At 47.5% G+C, this 19,020-nt stretch overlaps 1 protein-coding gene across 6 annotated transcripts in view; it reads left to right on the top strand.

Moving 5' to 3' along the window:
- Positions 1 to 16,094, top strand: part of AIFM1 (apoptosis inducing factor mitochondria associated 1) — a 37,617-nt gene extending 21,523 nt beyond the window's left edge. For all 6 annotated transcript variants that reach the window (XM_048863204.2, XM_048863202.2, XM_048863199.2 and 3 more), the window contains 11 exons: positions 593 to 683; positions 1,356 to 1,440; positions 5,956 to 6,032; positions 7,827 to 7,935; positions 9,217 to 9,324; positions 11,404 to 11,492; positions 11,584 to 11,724; positions 12,287 to 12,429; positions 13,868 to 13,992; positions 15,175 to 15,371; positions 15,846 to 16,094. In XM_048863204.2, coding sequence (XP_048719161.2) covers positions 593 to 683; positions 1,356 to 1,440; positions 5,956 to 6,032; positions 7,827 to 7,935; positions 9,217 to 9,324; positions 11,404 to 11,492; positions 11,584 to 11,724; positions 12,287 to 12,429; positions 13,868 to 13,992; positions 15,175 to 15,371; positions 15,846 to 15,917 — 1,237 coding nt within the window. In that variant the 3' untranslated portion in view covers positions 15,918 to 16,094. The remainder of the gene's footprint in view (positions 1 to 592; positions 684 to 1,355; positions 1,441 to 5,955; positions 6,033 to 7,826; positions 7,936 to 9,216; positions 9,325 to 11,403; positions 11,493 to 11,583; positions 11,725 to 12,286; positions 12,430 to 13,867; positions 13,993 to 15,174; positions 15,372 to 15,845) is intronic.
- The last annotated feature ends 2,926 nt before the right edge of the window (positions 16,095 to 19,020 follow it).

Here is a 19,020-nt window from a genome sequence, read left to right as displayed (position 1 = left end):
TGCAAGCTGCCCTTTTGAGCTCCTTAGTTCACTATGTACACTGACTACGCTGAGTCCCTGGCTTTAAATGCTGAGACTGTGCACAGACTTGTCAGTTGGGAGCACTAAGCAACAAACTATAAACCCAGGATGTTGCAGCGCTGGAGACCGTTATGGTGAAGTGCCCGTGCAGAGCATGAGTGTGTCTCCCTGTTGTGCTACAGCCTGTATCTTCCTCTGTCTTCAGGGAAAATACTGAACACTTAAGAACTGGACTGTATAACCTCCAGGAAATGAGCTTAAAGAATGTGATGTAATTATGTGGTGCAAAGCTGACCTCCGTGCAATTTTGACTAGACCTGCGTGGCTTCCTCCATTGTAGAGCATTGCTGTACTAGTGATTTGGTTTTGAACAGTACAGACATCCTAGTTTTATGAAACAAAATCCTTTCTAGAATTTGCAGGGGAAGAGTGTTACCATATCAGAAGTTGTTTTTCTCTTTGTAAACTCCCATATGTGTTTCGATGGGTGGGTGCTCTTCCAGTCATTGAGTAGCTGCTAATGTGGGAAAACCAGCGATACTGTGTACATTGAAGCCCTTTTTCTCTACAGTATATATTTCCAGCCGCCTTCTTTCTACGTACCTGCTCGTGATCTGCCTTATATAGAGAATGGTGGTGTGGCCGTCCTCAGTGGCAAGAAGGTGGGTACAACGTTACAGCGCCATACATTTACACAGCCCTTTACAAACAGCAGAGCTTACAGCCTAAGAGTCTGTCTACACTGCGTTTTAAAACCCACAGCAGTAAGTCTGAGCCCCAGTTGACAGGTGTAGGCTCGTGGTCTGGTACTAAAAACAGCTGTGCAGACATTTGGACTGGAGCCTGGCAATGGGGTGTTACTGAGGCTGCCAAGCACCACCTGACCCTGAGCTGGTGTGTGTAGTTAGCTTTAGGAGCCTCCATACAAGTTTCGTGGTCGGAGTGAGTAGGGAGCCTGGCTGCCCATTCCCTCCCCTGTACACCTGGTAGCTGAGCCCAGAATGCCTTTGGTTTCAGTGAGCCTATCAGTCCTGTAGAATAATAGCAGGTGCCTGATCTGCATTCCCCTGAGAGTCAGCAATGATGGAGAGGAACAAGCCTAGGGAAGGTTCAGTCTGAGCTTCGACCTACGGCCAAGTTAAAACCTCTTGTTTAGTTCTGAAGCCGTGCTCCTTCCTCAGCTCCCTTTCTCCAGAAAAGGGAGATTCTACAGGGAAACCTTGTTCAAGCTAGGGTATCTTCTGTGACTGTTTCTCTGCCTGATAAGCCTATGCCCACTGATCAGGGCTACAGGACATGTAAACCTGAGCTGCTCTCTGCATTGTGCCTTGCAGGTGGTGCATATGGATGTTCGAGGCAATGTGGTGAAACTTGATGATGGAACCCAGATATCCTATGATAAATGTTTAATTGCCACAGGTTAGTTCCGTGGTGTGTCGTCTTTCCCTCACATGTTAATTCTTGGGCTGACGGTAATATCATACACCGTTTTGGCGAGGTTCTTTGTTCTCTGAGACAGTAATACAGACCCTTCAGCTGATGGGGACTTGAACCGAGCAGACTTGTCTAGGACAGTTACATGGACAGGGATGTGCCTGATGGGAATTTGTGTCTGGTCCAGTGCAGTCCAACTCCTCCCATGGAAATCATGGGATGTCTCTGTTCTCCTCTGACTGTGCCACAGGACAGCAGGGGAGGCATGCTAAGCCATGCCCAGCAAGCTGAGAATTGACTTCTGAGAAGATATGGGGAAGGAGGTTCTCATTTCAAGTCTGACATAAGTATTCTTGCCAGCAAGTTAAAGAAGTATGGGCTGGATGAATGGACTATAAGGTGGATAGAAAGCTGGCTAGATCATGGGGCTCAACGGGTAGTGATCAATGGCTCCATGTCTAGTTGGCAGTGGTATCAAGTGGAGTGCCCCAAGGGTCGGTCCTGGGACTGTTTTTGTTCAATATCTTCATTAATGGTCTGGAGGATGGCGTGGACTGCACCCTCAGCAAGTTTGCAGATAACACTAAACTGGGAGGAATGGTAGATACGCTGGAGGGTAGGAATAGGATACAGAGGGACCTACACAAATTAGAGGATAGGGCCAAAAGAAATCTGATGAGGTTCAACAAGGACAAGTGCGGAGTCCTGCACTGAGGACGGAAGAATCCCAAGCACTGCTACAGACTAGGGACCGAGTGTCTAGGCAGCAGTTCTGCAGAAAAGGACCTAGGGGTTACAGTGGATGAGAAGCTGGATATGAGTTAACAGTGTGCCCTTTTGCCAAGAAGATTAACTACATTTTGGGCTGTATAAGTAGATGCATTGCCAGCAGATCGAGGGACTTGATCGTTCCCCTCTATTTGGCATTGGTGAGGCCTCCTCTGGAGTTCCGTGTCCAGTCCCACACTACAAGAAGGATGTGGAAAAATTGGAAAAAGTCCAGCAGAGGGCAACAAAAATGATTAGGGGGCTGGAGCACATATGTCAGGATTCCCTCCCCACTCTGGGATACAGATGTGGGGACCCTCATGAAAGACCCCCTAAGCTTATTTCTACCAGCTTAGGTTAAAAACTTCCCCAAGGCACAAATTATTCCTTGTCCTTGAACGGTATTGCTTCCACCACCAAGTAAGTTAGACAAAGATACAGGAAAAGGACCTCTTGGAGTTCCTGTTTCCCCAAGATATCCCCCCAAACTCCTTCACCCCCTTTCCTAGGGAGGCTTGAGAATAATATACCTACCAAATAGGTAAACAAGGTGAGCACAGACCAGACCTTTTGGGTTTTTAGGATACTAAAAACCAATCAGGTTCTTAAAAGCAGAACTTTATCATAAAGAAAAAAGTAAAAGAAGCACTTCTCACTTCTATAAAATCGGGATGGAAGGTAATTTTACAGGGTAATGAGATTTAAAACACAAAGGATTCCCCCTCTAAGCAAAACTTCAAAGTTACAAAAAACAGGAATAAACCTCCCTCTTAGCTTGTGAATTTTCCCTATGCTAAAACAAAAGATAATCTATTGCATTTTCTTGCTATTACTTACAATTTCTGTAATTTTAGATGTATAATTTCAGTAGGAGCTGGATTACCTGCTTGGTCTCTTTATTTGTCTCAAGAGGGAACACACACAAAAGAGCACAAACAAAACCTTCCCCCACAGATTTGAAAGTATCTTCTTCTCTTATTGGTCCTTTTGGTCAGGTGCCAACCAGGTTATTTGATATTCTTAATCCCTTTCAGGTAAAGGAGGGATTTTATGCTACCCGTAGCTGTATATTTATGACAACATGACTTATGAGGAGAGGCTGAGGGAACTGGGATTATTTAGTCTGCAGAAGAGAAGAATGAGGGGGGATTTGATAGCTGCTTTCAACTACCTGAAAGGGGGTTCCAGAGAGGATGGATCTAGACTGTTCTTAGTGGTAGCAGATGATGGAACAAGTAGTAATGGTTTCAAGTTGCAGTGGGGGAGGTTTAGGTTGGCTATTAGGAAAAACTTTTTCACTAAGAGGGTGGTGAAGCACTGGAATGGGTTACCTAGGGAGGTGGTAGAATCTCCTTCCTTAGAGCTTTTTAAGGTCAGGCTTGACAAATCCCTGGCTGGGATGATTTAGTTGGGGATTGGTCCTGCTTTGAGCGGGGTTTGGACTAGATGACCTCCTAAGGTCCCTTCCAACCCTGGTATTCTATGATAAGGCTCTGAGTGCCAAGCAAGGCTCAAGGTCCTGCATGCCTGAGGAGTGATGGGGAGAATCTAGCTCCGATCCCCTCTGTAGTGGGGCATTGCTGCTATAGCCTATGATTCTTAGTCCCGGCTTGCAAACTCATCTGGTGGAGAGGGCTGGATTCCCTTTTTTATCATGGTCAGTGGGCCAGGGTGTGACATTAGGACAGAGTTTATGGGAGATCACCCATGATTGTGCAACCTCCCACCCTCACCCCTCATGGTAAGTGTGGAATATGATCTTTAGGTGGTAATGAAACTGTTTGTTGTTACCTTATCTATTATTTGTTCAGTACCTTGCCACCTTTAGTGTTACTTAGTGGGAAAATCATCTTTCTGCCGTGTGTTCTGTTCCTTCCCAATTCTCATTCCTGGCTTTCTCTACCTCTTTCCTAGTTTTCCTTCTTTTCTCTCTCCCTTCAATTTCCTCCCTGAAGCTGTTCCCACTCCCTTCCACTAAAATGGTTAGCACTGAAATGGCTAACATTGACATTCAGGGTGTCATTGTAAGGGTTTAGAGTTAAATAGCCCCATCTACAGATTATGTATGTATTATATTGGTTACTTAAGAATTCCCAGTTGTCGCTCTGAGGTTTGAAAGGTTCTTGTCCCAAAATCAGCCCCATTATTATTAAAATTACTGTTCGGGGGAGCCCCGACGTGCACAGTTGCAACACTCACACTTTAGGACCCCTTCTATATTTACAGTAGTTTGTTAATACATTTAGCAAAGTCCCAAACTCTAACCCAGCAAGGTAGGTAGAGAGAATACAGAATGTCCATCTGCACATCCAGACTCTCTCCTTCCCTTGCAGAACAACCTGAAATGTTAGCCATTATCTTCCTCATCACCATCACCTTCCTCACCATCACCAGTGGCCATCGTCCTGGCACCTCCCATCTCTCTCTCACCCTGCACGTAGGATGGGCTACAACTTGTATAATATGTTATATGCTTATGCCACTCTGTGTAATGCATATTCAGTAGGGGTTTCTCTACTCTTCCTTGTTTGTATTTCCTCACCTTACTAATGTTGGGGCACCCCTCTCCTATAGGTTAGTACATTAATGATCTCCGTATCATATATGTCAGTTCATTGCCATGGCAGTCTTGTGGTCAGACATCTGTAGATGTTCCCATTCTAAAATATCTAAAAGCTGGTGTTAGCTCATGTTCCTGTGGTTGGCTGGTGTCATTATGGACAAACTTCCCCCTTACACACACTGTTCCCAGTTCCCCAAAGCTTAGGGGTGACCATTAGGCCATTTACCTGTGCCAAACTTCATAGGCCTGAAGCTGATGTTTTACAGGGGACAGGCCTGTAGGTTCCTTGTGTTAACTGCTGAATGAAATAAATACCACAGTTAGCTCTATGGAAGAGGTCCCCAGACTTTCTCTCTCACCACCGCTTACCTGTTTCCGCCCCCCCCACCCTGTGGGGACATGGCTCCAGGAGAGGGGGGGACGCATACAGAGGTAAGGGGGTCGAGGCTGGGACTACAGCTAGGGGCAGGGAAGTGGCCAGGAGTGGATCCCTGGGTGCACGGGCCTGGCAGCCAGGGCCCTGGATGTGGGGCTAGGGTCAGAAGCGGAGTTGGTGGGTGGCACTCCCTCCCCGCCCCCCTGAACTTTGCTCCACACCCCCTGGTGTGCCCTACAGTTTGGGGACCTCTGCTTTATGGGCTATAGTTCTCATCCCAGTGAGATTAGTGGAGGACAAGGGAGTCCATCCTTCTGAATGCTTGTTTCAGGCTGTCTGCAGACTCAAGCAGACATCCCTGCATTGGTTACACTTGAGGCACATTTAGAAAAGTTTCTTCACAAACAGAAAGGCTGGAAACGTATGAGTACTTCCCCCCTACAAAGATTCTTCATGTTCTGAATGTCCTGGAGGCTGTGTAAATACATCAGATGGGTTGTATTTGGCCATGTTTGATGCTTACTGTGCTCTATTATTTTGAGCTCTTTAGAGTCGTTCATACCCGCTGATGAGCTTGTCAATTGTCCTTGTCCCATTTGACAATACTGATTTCTTTTGAACCCTGTGTTTTGAACAGAGCTGAGATGTACATGAATGTGTCTGTCTGTCTGGTAGGGGTTGGAGTAAGTTCTGCAGCAATAGGAGCCCAAACCCAGATTCTACAGCTTTGCCTGGAGGGCTAGTGCTCTCATCTGAGTGTTGTGTTGCTAGTTGTCTCTCTTCCTGTTATTAGGTGGTTCCCCAAGGAATCTTCCTGCAATCGAGAGAGCAGGGAAAGATGTGCAACGAAGGCTGACGCTGTTCCGCAAGGTAATCCAAGGGGCTTTTTTCCTTGTGTGCTCTCTGAAGCCTGTCACGATGGGGTCGGTTACCCTCAGCCTGTGCTAACTCTGCGCTGACTCGGATTCTTAACCGATCTTGCCCATCAGGGACTGGCCTCAATCAGTAACTAGAAGGTCCCTCATACGGCTTTGCTGGCCACAAACAAGCTAACAGGGTAGCTATGTTAGCATCCCACCACTTTGTCCCCAGGAAATTAGAGCCCTCGCTTCAGGATTTTAGAGATAAATTAGGCATAGGACTTTCTCGTATCTCCCAAGCATTTCACATGCAATAATGAATTGAGCACTCTCCAACCCCCAGGAGGGAAAGGGTGGGGTTATCATTAGATTAGATACAAATTAGGCACAATAAGGGTAAATTATTTTCCCACAGCCATATTGATTGAGTCAAGATATCCTGATTCCCAGGCCAGTGCAATAAGCACAAAAGCATTCTGCCCCTGTCTTGTCTGGCCCAGATGGATTAGAGCAGAGGATTTAAAAGTCTAGGAAGATTCCACTAACCACTTGACCAGCTAGCTTTGGTAGACCGTTGCACGTGCACAGAAATTTCAGTTTCAATAGTAACTAAATGTGGATGGGGGGTGGAAAGTTACCTCTTTGGCTCATGCTTCCCTCTCCTTAACCCCAGTATGGTGCATGTGTCCTGGGAAGCATCTCATCCCTGCTTGCAGAGGCCTTTCCTATATACAGTTCTGTTCTTCCTTCATCAAGGGCAGCATGCTTTATAAGTAGGGCCCTACCAAATTCACGGTCATGAAAAACATGTCACAGACCGTGAAATCTGGTCTCCCACCATGAAATCTGATCTTTTGTGTGCTTTTACCCTATGCTATGCAGATTTCACGGGAGAGACCAGCATTTCTCAAATTGGGGTGCTGATCCAAAAGGGAGTTATAAAGGGGTCACAGTATTGCCACCCTTACTTCTGTGCTGCCTTCAGAGCTGAACGGCAGGAGAGCAGTGGCTGTTGGCCGGGTGCCCAGCTCTGAAGGCAATGCCCCACCAGCAGCAGTGCAGAAGTACGGGTGGCAATACCATACCGTACCATGCCATCCTTACTTCTGCACTGCTGCTGGCTGCGGCTCTGCCTTCAGAGCTGGCATCCCGGCCAGCAGCTGCCGATCTCCAGCTGCCCAGCTCTGAAGGCAGCATCACCACCAACAGCAGCACAGAAGTAAGGGAAGCAGTACTGTGAACACCCCCCACCCATCCCCCCCAGTGTTGGTGGTGTTTTGAAATATAAATGGGAGGAAGTTGAGGCTCTTTTCTAGTTCAGTTACTGAACCAGTGCTAAGGAGCCGTGCTGTGTGCTACCAATTGGCAGACCAGCTTTTAGTCCTGAACTCCTGCTGAGCGCCTGGTGAGGTTGACATGCTCAGCTGGGGAAGGGAGAAGGTCGACAACATGGTTCGAGGTTGCTTTAGGGCGATACATGGAGGCCCATTTGCAGCACCGTTAATTGGGATTAGGCTTCTTGGCTGGAGGGGAATTGTTATGAGGAGATGGTTCACCCCGGGAGTGGGAAGGATCTCTTTGTGCTCTGGATCTCTGCAGGTGGATCAAATCAGACTGCAGTGGAAATTCAAGAGTTACTGCTGAAAGTACAGAAGGGGAAATATGTACAGCTGACTCAGCCCAGAGAGTTTGGGACCAATTTCCTCATGTTCACAAATCATTTGGAGGCAGGATCTGGAGCAAAATGCTCTCTGCTGTTTGTCACTGACCGGGGCATCTGAAATGGAAATAAATCTTCTTACAGATTGAGGACTTCAGAGCTCTAGAAAAGATTTCAAGAGAAGTCAAGTCCATCACCATTATTGGCGGCGGCTTCTTGGGTAGTGAGCTGGCCTGTGCTCTGGGAAGAAAAGGTGAGTGGTTTGCACCAGGCTGCTTGCTTCAGTCTCTTGCACGAGGCAACACATGTGAGACTGACACATGTCAAGAAACCCCGGAGAGACCCAAGCTAGAAAAATCTGAGGGCTTGTCTAGTCAAACGCTTAGCTTTACAGCAAGCTAGGGTGTGACTCTACCACTTGCTAGCCTGCCTGTCTGTGTGGACCCTGCTGCTGCGAATTAACGCTTCCTCTGTGCACTTTGACCTACTCGTGTTTCAAAGTAAGGTAGGTGAAAGTGCACTAGGGAACTTTTAGTGCATGGCAGCAGGGTCCACATAGACGCTCATCATGCAGCAGGCTAGTGCGGGGTAGATTTACACCCCAGCTTGCTGCGAGCTAAGGGTTTGTTTGAACAAACCCTCAGATTACGTCCTTCCCTCTTCTCCACCCACCTCTGGTCTTATTTTGGAAAGGGAAGGTGGGGGTTGGAGTTCCCTGCCGGTCAAGGCAGTTGGCCAGCAGAACGGATGTCTGTCTGCCTGCCTGCCTGTAGTGGTCTGGTGCATTATTACATGAACTCTTGGCTGGCTGTGTGGACTTGTCAGGCTCTCCATTGCCCCACAGTCATCTCCTTCGCTAATGGTCCAGTAGTCCAGGGCCCCAGTGCATTTTGAAGTGCTTCCCAGTTCTTTGAGCCTGGCTCTTTTGGACTTGCTGTCTGGAATAGCAGGCGGGTTTGAGTAAATTTGGAGATCAGTGCTCCTTGTGGAAAGGGTCAAGTTTGCCTTGTAAATGAAGACCCACTCCAGTAATTCTCCCAAAGGCCTGTGAGCACAAGCCCAACACTGCTGGTTTGGGTTTTCACCAGCAAGTGTACATACATTCTTGAATATCTTCCTCACCTAACCTCTGCAGGTCTCCCAAGGAACAGGCCTCTCTGCGTGCATGTAATCCCCCCTCAGGCAGTCGGAGCAGTTAAATGGACACCACTGAGACTGTTTTAGGCTAACACAATCCTGTCTGTGTGTAAATCCAGTGTCTGATCCCACAGTGTGTGCTAGTGCCAGTCAGGGATCCAGACAGTGTCTGACCCCAAAGGCCAGAAACAGTCCCTTTGTTACTCACCCGTGATGCAAACTCTGGAAGCCAGGACATGGGGTTAGAGTGATTTGTGTCTAGGAAATTGCAGTAAGAAAGGACTTGAACTCCTCTTGTCTAAGCAGGGTAAACTATCTTGGGGTGTGTTCTGAAGTTTTGCGTAGCTCCTCGTTATCCATGTGGTATAAAGGGGCTGCTCTCTGGGTCTCTTCACAGTACATGCCACAGGGCTGGAGGTGATTCAGATGTTCCCAGAGAACGGCAACATGGGCAAGGTCCTGCCTGAGTACCTGAGCAACTGGACCACAGAGAAAGTCAAACGAGGTAAAGCTGTTCCTTAACCCCTTCCTTTCTTCTGAGCTCCTGCTCCTCCTACGAGGTAGCCTGTGGGAGCAGTAGAGTAGATCCATCCTCACCAGTATTACTCTTGTAAAGTATATGACAGCAGCCCTCATGGTGGTAGAGCACTGCTGTCTCCTAGCTTGTCCCCAGGGAAGAGCCTCTACCTTTTCGTCAGTGAACTCTTAGTCAGACATCTCCTTCCATGGGAATTGGTGTCCTCACGAAAGCTTATGCTCAAATAAATTCCTTAGTCTCTAAGGTGCCACAAGTACTCCTGTTCTTTTTGCGGATACAGACTAACACGGCTGCTACTCTGCAACCTTTGGTAGTGTCACTGATTTCATCTTTCATGCATGTGCTGTAGAATCTATAATCTGCTTAGGTTTTAGGCTTAGCTGGTTCTTCTCACTTGGACCTGATCATACGCTCCTTTCCATGCAGCTCTGGAGCTATGGCTGGAGTTTTGGCTCTCCCTGCATCCCCTCCGAGGAGTGTCCCTTCACTCCAGAGGAGGGGGTCCTGCTTGAGCATTTGCCTAATGCTGAGAGGGGATTTCTGCTGCAGAAGAGGCACAAGTCCGTTGCCTAGCAACCCATGAGCAGAACAGGACGTGTTTTGGCTAGAACCACTCGACTGTTTAGATGGCACAAAACAGCCCTAAAGCTGGCTTACCTGGCTGCTTGAGGATTTCCTGGGTACCACAGAGCCGGCGTGGTGGCTCCTGTAGCACCCGTCCTCCCAACCACTTGTGCAGGGGGCGTGGCCGGAGTACCCTGTCCATGGCGATCTCTGTAATGGCCCTGAGGCTGTTCTAATTTGTGGCAGGAACGAGACCAGCAGGTGGCCCCAGCATTCTGGGAGCAAAGTATGGCTTCAAGACTTGACATCCCACCCCTCTCCTGAGCTGCATCGAACACAACAGCCACAGCCTGGGATCCTGCCTCTCATTTTGTGCCTCAGCCATATAGCCTGGAGCAAAGCTTGTGGAAGAGGGAACACATCTTGCCCAGCCTCCCGCCTTGGGAAAGCAAGACCCTGTTTGTCCCTCCCTGAAGGGTCTGAAGTACCTTTTTCTTCTTTGGCATTTTCCATTGAGAATAAGTTCTTGTGCTCTCGAGGGTTGGGGTGGAGGAAGGAAGAGGTCTGATTACCCAACCTGCTGTGGAGGCAGAATAGAGCTCATGGGCTTTTGGGCATGGGGCTTAGCCAGAGGGCCTAGTGACTGAAAAGGCTGCTCTGCTTCCCTTCCACTGGTCCTTGGAAGATCCTTTGTAAGGTCTGTGGACCTGGTTGGAATGGAGCAATATCTAACCTATGTATCCATTATAGTGCCTGAGGACTGGAAAACAAAGAGGTCCCAATCCCTGCAGGTTTCTGTGCACGTACTTTGCATCTCCTTACGGACAGACACTTGTTGCTGTAGTTCCTGTGTTTCTAAACAATCCTCTTCAGGCTTGTGATAGTGGAACCTCAGCGTTACAAACACCTTGGGAACGGAGGCGGTTTGTAACTCTGAACAAACCGTTATGGTGGCTCTTTCAAAAGTTTACAACTGAACATTGACTTAATACAGCTTCGAAACTCTACTGTGCAGAAGAAAAATGCTGCTTTTAACCACCTTAATTTAAATGAAACAAGCACAGAAACAGTTTTATTACCTTGTCAAATGTGTTTTAACTTTCCCTTTATTTTTTTTAGTAGTGTACGTTTAACACTGTACAGTATTTGCCTTTTTTTGTTTGTTTGTTTGGTCTCTGCTGCTGCCTGATTACGTATTTCCAGTTCCAAATGAGGTGTGTGGTTGACCAGTCAGTTCGTAACTCTGAGGCTCTACTGTAGTTGGTTTCCTTTCTGTTCACACTTTTACTCTGGACTCTGTGGATCCTGTGTACAACAAAGAGAAGCCAGTGTCCTTTAGCTGCTGAGCCATCCGCAATTCTGCCCGGTACAATCAAGAAGCGGTACTTTGTTTGCGTGTCTGCACCACATAGTTTGGCTTCCACTGAAATCTCTGCTCTTCTCCCCTGGCCTCCAGTTGAGTGTTCTGTGTTTTGTTTCCAGAGGGTGTTAATGTCATGCCCAATGCTGTGGTGAAGTCCGTCTCTGTCTGTGGGAACCAGCTGATAATTAAACTGAAGGATGGAAGAAAGGTAAATGCCAGGCGCAGGCAGCGAGCCAGACACTTGGCCATGTGGAAAAGGAACGAATAGTGTAACCAGTCTGGATTTCTCTGTCCATCAGGTGGAGACCGATCACATAGTGGCAGCGGTGGGCCTGGAGCCCAATGTGGAGTTAGCAAAGTCTGCTGGCCTGGAGGTAGACTCTGATTTTGGAGGGTTCAGGGTGAATGCAGAGCTGCAGGCACGCTCTAACATCTGGGTGGTAAGTGTGTGTAGGTGGAAGATGCTTCTTTATCTGCTGTTTATGTTGCAATGAGTAAGCATGTATGTAGAACTGTGATTATAAACCCAATTTAGGTGAATGGGTGAATTGTGGTCTGACAATACAAGTAAGATGCAGAGAGCAGCAATCTTAGGTATCTCATTAATGCACACTTGCTGGCATGCCTTGTTCCTGTAGTAAGAATTGTGGGCAAACTTCTACTTTACAGGTATGAGCACTGTGTGCATGAGGAGTTGGCATATCCCAGTAACCCCCTCACCTCTTTGCCTAATGCCAGAGGAGTCCTGTGTTGACACACAAAGGTCCCTTTGGCAGGGAATCCAAACCTCCTTGAAGTGCAATCAGCATGACCACAAAACTATCTTAGTTTTCCCTGTTCTGGCATAAGTGCTGAAGCCATGGAGACTTGCTAAATTGGAGGCAGTCCTGCAACGCTTTGTTTTCTTTCCCTTTATGGTTGGGCAATATCTCCCATCATTCTTTTTCTCTTTAACTTGCCTTTTCTCTTGTCCATTTTTCATTGTGTGCATCTCTCTTTAAGGCAGGAGATGCTGCCTGCTTCTACGATATCAAGCTAGGCAGAAGACGCGTGGAGCATCATGATCATGCTGTTGTGAGTGGAAGATTAGCTGGAGAAAACATGACAGGAGCTGCTAAGCCATATTGGCATCAGTCAATGTTCTGGTAGTTTTACTCCCTCTTTCTGTATACCTTTTGTCACGCTGTCCGGAGTGGCTCACAAGCATGAGTGTCAGCCTCAGGGCAGACTGTCACAGAGCAGGGCACAAGCCCCAAATTGGTTGTATGTTCTTTAATTAGATTTCCAGTAACAAGTGTGAACTCCCAATATACTAGTCTTACCATGGAGTCTCACACAGTCCCCTTGGGCACACCAGTCTAAAGCTTGCCTTTGTGATAGATAGTCCCTTACACCAAAAATCACAATAATATTCAGTTTACACCCAGTCCCAAAGGACTTACACCCAGGTCACTTGCACCCAGATCTCTCACCAAAGACCGCACTTGTAGCTAATATTGTAATGAACTAACTAAAGATTTATTAACTAGGAAAAAGAAATGAGTTATTTACAAGATTAAAGCAGCTCTCTCTCTCTCTCACGCACACGCACACACACACGCACACACACACGTTAGCCTTCCATTCTAAATGATGATAGAAACTTCTGTAATTTAAAAAAACTTGAGATGTCCTTTAGGGCTCAGCTGTTGGGGACTCCTTGTCTAGGCTAAGAAACTCACCCCTCAGAGTTCAAGCAGCAAAGGAATAATCAGTTCTCCTTAACAGGCCTTTTTATTCCCTTCCCCCAGCGTTCAAGCTGGGATGGGATGAGGGCTTGGGCATGTCCCCTCCTCAGAGCTGTGGGGGAAACAATCAACAAAGTCCTTATTCCACAATGGCCCGTTTGGACACAGTAGTGCTTTGTGATGGACAGGGGATAACACCTCTTGTGGTGAATGAGTAATTCACACTGGACAATGCTTCTCCCCTGCCTGGGGGGATTTACAGTCTGAGCAAATGTTTAAACATTACTTTGTACCATGGGAGCAGCTGTTCTAAGTAGGATTAATACATGCAGCATCCTACAAGCATTCTATTTTAACTGTACTAACCCACGGGGGAGCCAGACTGGGTCTAGCTCTGCATTTGTCAATGTGTAGTGGCTAAAAGTTACTCTCCAGTGCCTTGCTATGTTGCCAGACCAGGTACCGTGGCATGGCGCTTGCTGTATAAATCCTGTATAGTTGGCCATCCAGAAGCACAGCTGATTGCCAAGCAGCTCTGTAGGGGATGGTGCACTGCAATATTTCACTGTGAGGTAACAGGCAAGTTTGCTAGGCCATCTCCCTCTCCCCTGTTGGGTTAGATCTATACTTGTCCATTAAATGCCTGCATTGAGAGCTGTGCAGCCAAAGGTCTTGCAGGTGCTGGCTGGCACCTCTTGTATTCTGCCCACCAGGTAACCCAGCTCGGCTCAAAGCTGTTCTGGAGAAATTGTGTGTTCTGTGGCCTCCTGTTTCTTTTAAATCAATCAAATTGTTAAATGGCTAGTTAAGGTTTCAAACTGGGACACTGCAATGGTCTGTTTCTGTTTATTGCTAGGAGTGACCTGGGTCCTGATGTCGGATATGAAGCCATTGGCCTTGTAGACAGTAGCTTGCCCACTGTAGGAGTTTTTGCTAAAGCAACTGCAAAAGACACACCGAAGTCTGCAACGGAGCAGTCAGGTAGGGGAGCAGCGTTGCTGGAGGCTGTACAGCTGTCTGTAGAGTGGTAATACGTGGAAGGTTGTCATGTATTGAAGGCAGTCACTCCGCTCCCCCGTGGCAGGGGTTTCAGAACTGTGCAGGGTGGCTGAGCATCAGGAGACACCTGCCCTTTGAACTTGGCTCGCCTCCAGCCCAGACTGCAGAGTGTGCTTCTGGCCACACCACTCTGGAGAGGGGAGCAGCACCCTTGTGGGTGAGTTCTAGGCAGTGTCGGTGCACCTTTGGTCAGGTTCAGTGATCTGTGCATCTGGGGACGGCATTATTAGCCTAAACAAAGGAGAGAGCGTTTCAGCTTGAATCTCCTCTGCCTCATGCAGGAAGCAGTGTCCAACCTTCTTCCACCAGAAGGTAGGTCGTTTTGCTGCAAGGGGTGAGCTCCGACCAAAGGTTTTGGGGGTGGAGGGGAGATGTAGGAACACAGTTTAGCGACTCACCTTGGTATAAAAATTGTTGGCCAGCAATACTGGGGATGCTGCTGTGGTGGCTCTTTGGGTACCCAGGACTGAGAACCACCTTTGTTACCCCCTGCCTCCAACGTCAGGGACACTTGCTTGTGCTTGGCTGGGTGTCAGCTCCCTGACACCAGCCTGCTAGCCACCCAAGCACTTTCCTCTGGGCTCTGCCAGCTCTTTAGCTTGCAGGGTAACAATAGGTGCATCTGAGTCCCTTTGAAGCATTCCCCTGTGATAGCCAGCCCCTAACTCTGGCTGCTCACAAAATTACCAGGTCTGCTGTTCCCAAAGGGTCACTGTACACACCATGATTCCACTCAGGATCAGCCCTTTGCTTAACATCACAGCACTCTGAAAACAAGAATAAGTTTATCATTAAAGACTAAAAATTCCGGAGATAGTGAGTAGGGGTCTTGGAAACAAATGGTTACATATCAAACAAAATCGTAACGCACTTTCTACAGGCTACACTTAACGGACAAGTGACTCTCTTGTCTAAAGACGCTTATTTCACCCAGGACACGTCTCCTCTTCACAGTGGTGCATTGTATTTTGCAACATTGCAGCTATTGGCATGGTCTGGATAGGAAATTCAGAGCTCTTTCAACAGGCTTTGCCTTGCAGACTAAAAGCTTCACTCTTGCATGACACTTCCAGTGTGTGACTCTCCCGGGATTTTTTGCTGTAGGGACTGGCATCCGCTCAGAAAGTGAAACAGAAGCAGAAGCCTCTGAGATTACCATCTCTGCCAGCTCTCCCTCAACACCTCAAGTTCCAAAGCAAGGAGAAGACTATGGCAAAGGGGTCATCTTCTACATCAGGGACAAAGTGGTGGTGGGAATTGTCTTATGGAACATCTTCAACCGGATGCCAATTGCTCGAAAGGTCAGATGTTTCCTCTCTACTGATGAGTGGTTGGGGCACTTGAGTTCACCAAGTGTCATGTATGCAGTATGAGTCGGCAGCAACCGTACATATTAGAGCAGCAGAATAAATTTTCATAGTAGGAAATTGTGGCTAAGTACTAGAATCTAATGTACCTTCACCTGCGATGTTTTGTCCTGTCTTTACAGCCAGCTGGGAAATAGGTAGACAAGCTATTTTTGTAGGGAGAGTAACCCTATTTTTATCCCTTTCCAGGCATCCTTACTTGCCAGGGTACTGTCTTTTTGAATGGATCATAGGAATTGCCACAGCAGACCAGACCATTGGTCCATCTAACCTAGTTATAGTGTTTCCAGTAGTGGCCAGTAGTAGGTGGTTCAGAAGAAGTGTAGGAAACCCTCTAATGGCAACTAGAAATGTGGACTCCACATACATAGTGTGTGCAGCCCTCAACACCCTCTTCTGTCTCCTCAGATCATTAAAGATGGAGAGGAGCATGCTGACCTCAATGAAGTAGCGAAGCTCTTCAACATCCATGAAGATTGAACCCCTGCTCCAAGACCCGTCTGGCTGGGATGCATCGGTGTAAGTGGGGACACACATGCTGCAGGCTGAGAGCTCTCCCCGCCTTGGAGTGCTGACTCTGTGTTCTGAGTACTTTGTGAATATTTCCAGTAATCACTCTAACATTTGCACCAGTAAATAAAACCAGATTCTTCTAAATTCAAGGCCTTTTTCCTAAAGATGTGAGTTGTTGTGGAAAAATTAGTCACTTGTTGTTTGCTCCACTAGGGTGAGGGCAGTGGTGTTGTCTGCTCCGCTAACGTTCACATTCTAGCAGCCTGCAGAGCTACCACCTGGGATTGAGTGCACACGTTCACACGGTATTACCCTGGGTGCTTGGCACTACCATCCTTTGCTGGCTTTAGGAGGGCAGTTCTTCAATTCTGGCTAAAATCCTGCAAATTCAGATGGAGGAATTTATGCAATAAGAGGGGGAGAAGAATCTCAAATGTGTGCTTAAAAATCACAACACAGAGTTCTGATCATAAAACTGCACCCATTATCAAATATGTGCTCCCCATGCAGATATTTATAGGCTGGGAACAAGTCATCCTTTAATCTCTTTTAAGCTAAAGAGATTGAGCTCTTTGCATCTTTCACGCTAATGCATGTTTTCCATTAATCATTCTCATGGTTATTCTCTGACCCCTCTCCAGTTTATCAACATCTTCCTTGAATTGTGGACCCCAGAACTGGGCATAGTATTCCTGCAGCAGTCACGCCCAATACAGCAGTGCCAAATACAGAGTAAAATAACCTCTCTCTCACATGAGATTTCGCTGTTTATGCATCCAAGAACCACATTAGCCCTTTTGGCTACAGGATTGCACTGAAAGCTCATGTTCAGGTGATTTTGGGCATGATGGATAATCTTTTTTGGAGTCACTGCTTCCCAGGATAGAGTCCCCCATCCTGTAAGTATGGCCTACATTCTTCTTGGAGTAATTGCACGTGTCCATTCCACTGTATGTGTTCGCCCCTCGTGTACAGTTATTGGAGAACTTTTTCCCTCAGTGGTACTTGTTGGGGCAGCTCAAGTGCCCTCTGCCATTGTGCACCACTGTATGCAGGTATAAGAGGACAGAGCCACCCCCTTCTCTCCTTCAGTTCCTTCTGACCACCAGTGATGGTTGCTGGAGAACGTCTGGTCTTGCTATTGCGAGTTTTTCCCTCACTCTTTGTATATCATTTTTGTTCTCTTAGTAGTTGGCTTGGTAAAGAGCATAGTTAGTGCTAGTGATAGGTTTTAGTTTTAGGTCCATTTTGGACCAAATTAGAATCTTGGTACTAGGACCAGTACTGGAGCCATGCTTCATTCTCTGGGGGGTTTAAAATTCTGCCTGTTTTGTGCCAAGCCAGTGCTGATCAGCGACCCCCCACCCCCACCCCAGCTGCCTAAAATGTTTGGAGGAGTCCCATATCTGTGACAAAAGTCCCACATCTCTCTAAAAAAAGAGAGAGCAGCGAGATTTAAGTGTCTCCTTATGGAGGTGGCATTCTCTCTCCATCAGAGCTGTCAGGTTCAGAACATACTCCAAATGCTGCACCTTTGGTATGGCACACACCACCAGAGATGTCTTCAGCACCTCGTTCTGTGTCTCTGGTACTGAAGAAAAGAGACAAATCAGTACCCCATTCAGCAAGATCAATGGTACCAAGGCCATCTAGAAACACAGACTCTGGAAGAGACTGAAGGGAAGCATTCCTCATCTAGAAAGGGGGGATAGTAGACACTGGAACATGTGCTAGGTCTGTTGAGGCCGACCCCTGAAGTTCCTATGCAAGACATCAAACTCAAAACCCAATTCCAGTACTATGGCAGAGGAGTATGTAGCTGCTAGAGAACTAATCAACCTTTCAGTACCAGTGTTTCTGGGCACTGGGGTGTGCCTCCCCGCTAGAACCTCTGCTCACCCATATCAGTTGACTTACTTGAGGGTGCACTGAGATCATCAGCTCTGCAGACAGCATTCTCCGATAAGGACCAGGACTGAGCAGCTGGAATTTACTGAGACAGCTCCTCCACCACAAGAGACAGACCAGTCATTGCCTCAGCATTGTGATGTGTCGTCTTCATCGCCAGATGAGGTTATGGAAATGGTGAGTGATTCACCACCACTGGAAGATTGCCCGGCTCACCAAGTACTGTTTAAAAGGGTGGCCTTGTTGTTAGACATTCACTCGGAAGAGGTCTGCAAGAAATCCCACAAGCTAGTGGATGTATTAGCTTTGATGGGGCTCTCCAGAGCAGCACTCCCGATTAACGGAGCAATTCTGGCTCTGAAAGACCCCTTCTTCCCTCTGTCCTATGGCAAAATGGGCAGAGAGGAGATACTATGTCCCTTCTAAGGATTTCAAACACCTCTACTCTCATCCTCCCACAGGTTCTTTAGTGGTGGCGGCAGCTAATGAATTGGAGAGATGGGCATTGAGCATCAACGTCAAAGGGGAAAGAGTTGAAGAGATTGGACCTGCTTGATGGTAAACTTTATTTAATGTGGGGCTGCAACTTAGAATTGCCAACCATCAAGCTCTTCTACATCACTGTGATTTCACTCTGTGGGAGAACATCATGAAGTTTAAAGACAGGCTACTGGACGACCCCAGGCAGGAGTTCAGTGTGATGGTGGAGGAAGGCAAGCTGGTGGCCAGGACAGTTTGGATGCGATGGACTCAGCAGCTCGATCTATGGCATCTACCATACCTGTGAGTAGATGTTCATGGCTGCAGTCTTCCGGTTTCCCTCCTGAAGTACAGCAGACCATCCAATAACATCTGCCCTTTGAAGGTGAAGGACTACATAGCATAAAGGATTCCAGGGTAACTCTGAAATTTCTCGGAATCTGTACATGGGCGACAGAGGAAGCAGATCTGGCCCCAGCAATCTCATAGATATCAGCGCTTTATACCTTGGCCCCAAGACCTGCCAAGAAAAAGGGTTCAGGAATTACATGAGGTGATGACCTCCCCTCTCCTTGGCTACAGCAAGTTCCTCTCGACCACCGGCCCAGTTTGACAGTTTGTTTAGGGCAACACACCAATCTGTTCCTACCCATATAGCTTTACCAACCATCTATTCCACTTC

Source organism: Caretta caretta, chromosome 9, assembly GCF_965140235.1.
Source record: "Caretta caretta isolate rCarCar2 chromosome 9, rCarCar1.hap1, whole genome shotgun sequence".
Lineage (NCBI taxonomy): Eukaryota > Metazoa > Chordata > Testudines > Cheloniidae > Caretta > Caretta caretta.
Note: the sequence above shows the minus strand (reverse complement) of the source record. Positions and strands in the feature narration are given on the sequence as shown.